We start from the raw sequence: 5,149 nt of genomic DNA, 5'->3' as shown, positions 1-5,149 counted from the left end.
CTATCACATAATTCACAATAAAACATTTAAGAAAAAAAAAAAAAATAATAAAGTGTGTGCCATGAAGTTGGTTCTAACCCATAGTGACCAAGCATAAGATTTCTAAGGAGCAACTAGTGGGTCTGAACCACGGACCCTCTGGTTAGCAGTGCAGTGCTTATGCTACAGTGTCACACCAGGACTCCAACTTAACAACTGATAAATTCATCTTTTCAAGAGAATGCTTCTGACTCTAACACTAAGGTAAACACATTTAATTGCATCACGTCAAAGGCAAAGTTCTTAATAAGACCTCAAGAGCTACGCTGAGTAGCAAAATAAGTACTTACCTTTATTTTCTTCCGGTGTTTTATTTTCGGCACATTTTTATCAGCAGGTCTTACTATTTTATCTGCTTTAATCCATTCATCATACCTAAAATGAATAGAAATTAATATAAATATGGAAAGCACATACTAAATCAGTAAATAGTTGATGAGAAATTCATAGATAAAATCTTACTATGTAAAAATTGGAAATGGCCATAGAGATCATTTAGTTCAACTACCTTCCCAGACCCAGAGAGAAATGAAGTGACTTGTCCAAGGACATGATGTTCATAAGCTACATGTTGAACCAAGACAAGGACGCAAGACCTCACTGACTTCTACTAACACTCCTTTACTCTGCAATACCAACAATCCATCAATTCTGTACAATACATTCAGAGAAACTACAATACTTCTATTCTTGAAAATTTTTGTTTGGTTTTTAAACAGCATGTTGGTATTCTTCTTGAGACACATCAGGAAGCTTTAAATGGTATTGTGCTATAGAAAAGCATCATAATCTTAAAGTTTATGGACATTACAAGAACACGTAGGGGGAAAAAAATGCCTGCTTATAAAATACTAGAAAGCATTAGTCTGCTAAGTTTTTTAGTAAAAACAAAAACAAAAAACCAACAACAACACAACCAAGCCCATTGTCACTGAGTCAATTTCCACTCATGGTAGCCCGTTGTGCTACAGAACAGAACACAGGGTTTCCGTGGCTATCCTATCATGGAAGCAGATGGCCGGGCCTGCCTTCCACGGGGTTTCTGGGTGAGACTGAGTCAGTGTTAGCTTAGTAATAGTTGCGTGCAAGCAGTTTGTCTCACTGGGTACCTTCCCATTATAATGAGGCGCTATCAAAAGTGACAATGGACAGAGCTGTGATACTCTTTCTAGACATTGCTAATGTTGTTATTGCTGTAAGGGCTATGGAGTCGGTTCCAACTCATAGCAACCCTGTAATGGCTTTAAATCTTTGAGCAGAAAGCCTCATCTTTTTCCTGTGGAGCAACTGGCAGGTTGGAACCACGGACCTTGTGGTTCCCAGTCTAGTGCTTATCATAAGGAGCCACCACACTCCTAGTAGTCTATATAATTTTATTAGATCCAAGTTAATACTGATAGGCAATAAAAGTTATTTGTGTAAAACAAAGCAACAAGTTTATCTCTATAAAATCCAGTTAGAAAGAATACGCATTTTAAATAAAATTAACAGTAATTCTTTCTTGTGTTCAGTAGATTAAGAACACAGCCTTTGGTATCGGTTGCACCTCAATGTAAGAAAACAAAAATCCTCACCAATGGACCAATAAAAAAAAAATCCATATAAATGGAGAAAAGATTAACGTTGTCAAAGACTTTATTTAGCTCAGATAAACCACCAATAAACAGCAGTAAAAATAAACACCAATAAACAGCAGTAAAAAAAATCAAACAACGTATTCTATTGAGCAAACCTGCTGCACAAGACCTCTTTAAAGTGTTGAAGAGCAAAAACGTCAGTTTGAGGACTAAGGTACACCTGATCCAAGCCATGGTGTTTTCAAAAACCTCATATGCATGTGAAAGTTGGACAGTGAATAAGGAAGACCTTAGAAGAATTGATGCATTTGAGTGATAGTGTTGGAGGAGAATATTAAAAGTACCATGGAGGGCCAAAAGAGTAAACAAATCTATGTTGGAAAAAGTACAGCCAGAATGCTCCCTGGAATCCAGGATGACCAGACTTCGTCTCTCATACTTTGGACTTGGTGTGAGGAGGGACCAGTTTCTGTAGAAGGGTATCATGTTTGGTAAAATGGAGGGTCAGAGAAAAAGAGGAAGACACCAACTAGATGGATTGGCACAGTGGCAGCACCAATGGGCTCAAATGCAGCAGCAATTAATTGTGAGGCTGGCTCATGGAACAGTGTTTTTTTCTGTTGTGCAAAGAGTCACTATGAGTCGGTACTTACTCAACAGTACCTAACAAGAAGTTTATACGTTCATGTAGAAAATAGAAAACTCACTGAACATTTTAAACTTTAAAACATGAAAATCTGAAAATGAGCTTAAACTAAAATGTCCATATTACAAGGGCACTAAATGAACTAATAAAGGTCCCAAGTCAGGAAGCAACTGACTTAAAAGGTCCTTATCTGACTAGTGAATTATACTTTCTCTAGTGTATGTTTGGGAGGTTATCTACAGTAACTCCCAGACAGAGGTACACTGTTGGTGCCAACTACGGGCTGCAGTAAACTGTGGACTCCACCTACAGATGGAGTTGTGTTTGTAGCTACTGGCTGGAAGCTGTTGAGAGAATCAGAGAGAATGGGAAAGAAAGGGTATGAACCCTAGGAAAAGTCCGAACAGAATCCCTGCTTACTAGCTAGCTATGTGGGCCTGGCCAAGCCCTTCTCATCATATTTAGTTCTGTATAAAGTAAAAGTAACTGCAGATGGTTTCCTGAGGATCAAATAGGTAAGGGCTCTGAAAAGCAACTATTCTTCCAACTAAACATACTCCTTTTGGTGTTTCTGTGGACATAGCAACGCCTACCTATGTTTTTTCAGTATCTTTGCCTTTCTCATTAAAAACAAAAAGTGCACTAAGAGTGAGAAGAGAGCAATTCAGGTCCTATCACAATTAGGGGGCTAGTGGAGAACAAAATATCTCAGCTTTATGCAAAGTTCAATTAACTTCTAGAGACTGCTCTATTTGAATATGGTTATTGGAGGGAAGTCAAAGGTGTCAACTTTGTTAGAAACAAAACAGAACGAGGTTTCTTGTTTTTGTTTTGTTTGTTTCTCTTATAAGATTAACTGAAAGCGTTCATGATGGTTACACATAACAACAAGTAAGACATTTTTACTACCATTAAGAATACAATCCATTCAGCTCAATTTATGTTTTGACATGAATTGTAATTTTAAATTAAGGCAAAATAGCTTACAATTTAAAACTAAAACCATCGTTTTGTATATTTGTACATAAAGCACCAAACACATCAAACAAGCAAAATATAGTTGCTGTCCCATAGTTAAAATGTTCACTGATATATCTGACGTGTAGGATTTTTTTCGTAAGCTAAGGGTAGAGTGATGTTTGTTGCCTAAATCCTTTTAGGAACAAGGTAGAGGAAAATATATAGATAATAATGGTTGCGTCATGGTAATCCCTTTATCCTCCACAAAATGATAAAGTAAGGGTGGTAGAGGAGAACTAGTTAATGGAAGATGGCAAGTTGTGAATCTCTTATGTGAAGAGTGTGCTGGACAAGGGAGGATGCAGAAAAGGGAGACTGTTAGATGAAACAAACTATATAAAAATTCTAAAGTATTTAAACAGAAGTACCATAAAAATGATATCCTATCTTTATATTTTAGACATCAATTTTCTTTTAAAGCTCTCACTGAATGACTATGGCATTATGAAATTCCTTGGTATGCTCCCAATTGGGAATAATTACACTAACGTATGATGCTATAACAACAAACCTCCATCATTTTCCTTCTTTCTATTCTACTTTCTCTGTGCCATTTCTTTCTTGTTGTTATTCAAGCAGTCCCGTTTTGAAAATATCCTTTATTTATTTATTTATTGTTAGTGAGATTTATACTCTTTTAAAAAGCGTTGTTTTTTATAACCATGAGTCTTTAAAACTACAACATGTCTTAAAACTCTACCAATGAATACAGTGAACTGACCTATCAAGTAATAACTTGCCAAAAAGGACAATGTCAGAGAAGAATGGGAAAGACACTACTGTTAGATGCAGTACAGTGATAGAATGCTGACTGACAAGACCAACTCGGAGTAAACTCAGGGAAGAGTAAGGCACCAGGACTATGATGGGAGAGAAAGAGAAAACAATGTATGAGCAGACTGGTCGAGGGAGCTTTCATACACTACAATTCTCTTACCACATGTTGGTGCGATGGGCAAAGCGTTGCGCTGCTAACCAAAGGCTGATGACTTGAACCCAGCAGCCCTCTGTAGGAGAGAGACAGTGTAGTCTGCTTCTAGAAACATGGACCATCTCAGAAGCCCTCGGGAACACTTCTACTCTGTCCTACACGGCTGCTATGAGTTTACTAGGCAGTGATTTGATTTTCTCATGACTTTATCAAATGGAGACTGAAAAACCAATGATAACAACATACTGGCGGACTAATGCTTCAAAACTTAAAGAGGTTTTCAATAGCACTTTTGTTGCAAGATCAATCTTACAAGGAGAAAAAAATTAGAAGAATACTCATAGCTGCAAGTGATCACTACGTATTAAAAAAAAGAAATGCTCTTTCCTTTAAGTGAATACTCATTAAAATTAGTAAAGTGTTCTATGTATTTTCTTTATACAATACTTTCAAATACAAAAAAATATAGTGACAAAAACTTATGTGCATCAAAAGACTTCACCAGAAGAGTAAAAAGGGAACCCACAGAATGGGAAAAAAGCTTTTCAATGTCACATCAAACAAGGGACTTATTTCTAAAATATATAGGAAACTACAACACCTCTACAAGAAAAAGACAAATAACCCAATTAAAAAATGGGCACAGAAAATGAACAGACACCTCACCAAGGAGGAGATCTGGGCAGCCAACAAACATATGAAGAAATGTTCACAATCACTAGCCATTAGCGAGATGTAAATCAAAACAACAATGAAATATCATCTCACACCAGCAATAACAGCAAATATCAAAAAAGTAGAGGACAATAAATGCTAGTGGGGAGGTGGGGAGACTGGGACACTCCTGCATTGCTGGTGGGACTGCAAAATGGTCCAACCTCTCTGGAAAGCAATATGGCACTTCCTCAGAAGGTTGGAAATAGAAATACCTTATGA

General features: G+C 37.0%; 1 protein-coding gene across 1 annotated transcript in view; it reads right to left on the bottom strand.

The window, feature by feature from the left end:
• ARID4B (AT rich interactive domain 4B (RBP1-like)) overlaps positions 1–5,149 on the bottom strand; it is a 180,619-nt gene that overhangs the window by 49,074 nt on the left and 126,396 nt on the right. The window contains exon 17 of the mRNA XM_006868585.1: positions 330–414. Coding sequence (XP_006868647.1) covers positions 330–414 — 85 coding nt within the window. The remainder of the gene's footprint in view (positions 1–329; positions 415–5,149) is intronic.

Source organism: Chrysochloris asiatica, unplaced genomic scaffold (genome assembly GCF_000296735.1).
Source record: "Chrysochloris asiatica unplaced genomic scaffold, ChrAsi1.0 scaffold00119, whole genome shotgun sequence".
Lineage (NCBI taxonomy): Eukaryota > Metazoa > Chordata > Mammalia > Afrosoricida > Chrysochloridae > Chrysochloris > Chrysochloris asiatica.
Note: the sequence above shows the minus strand (reverse complement) of the source record. Positions and strands in the feature narration are given on the sequence as shown.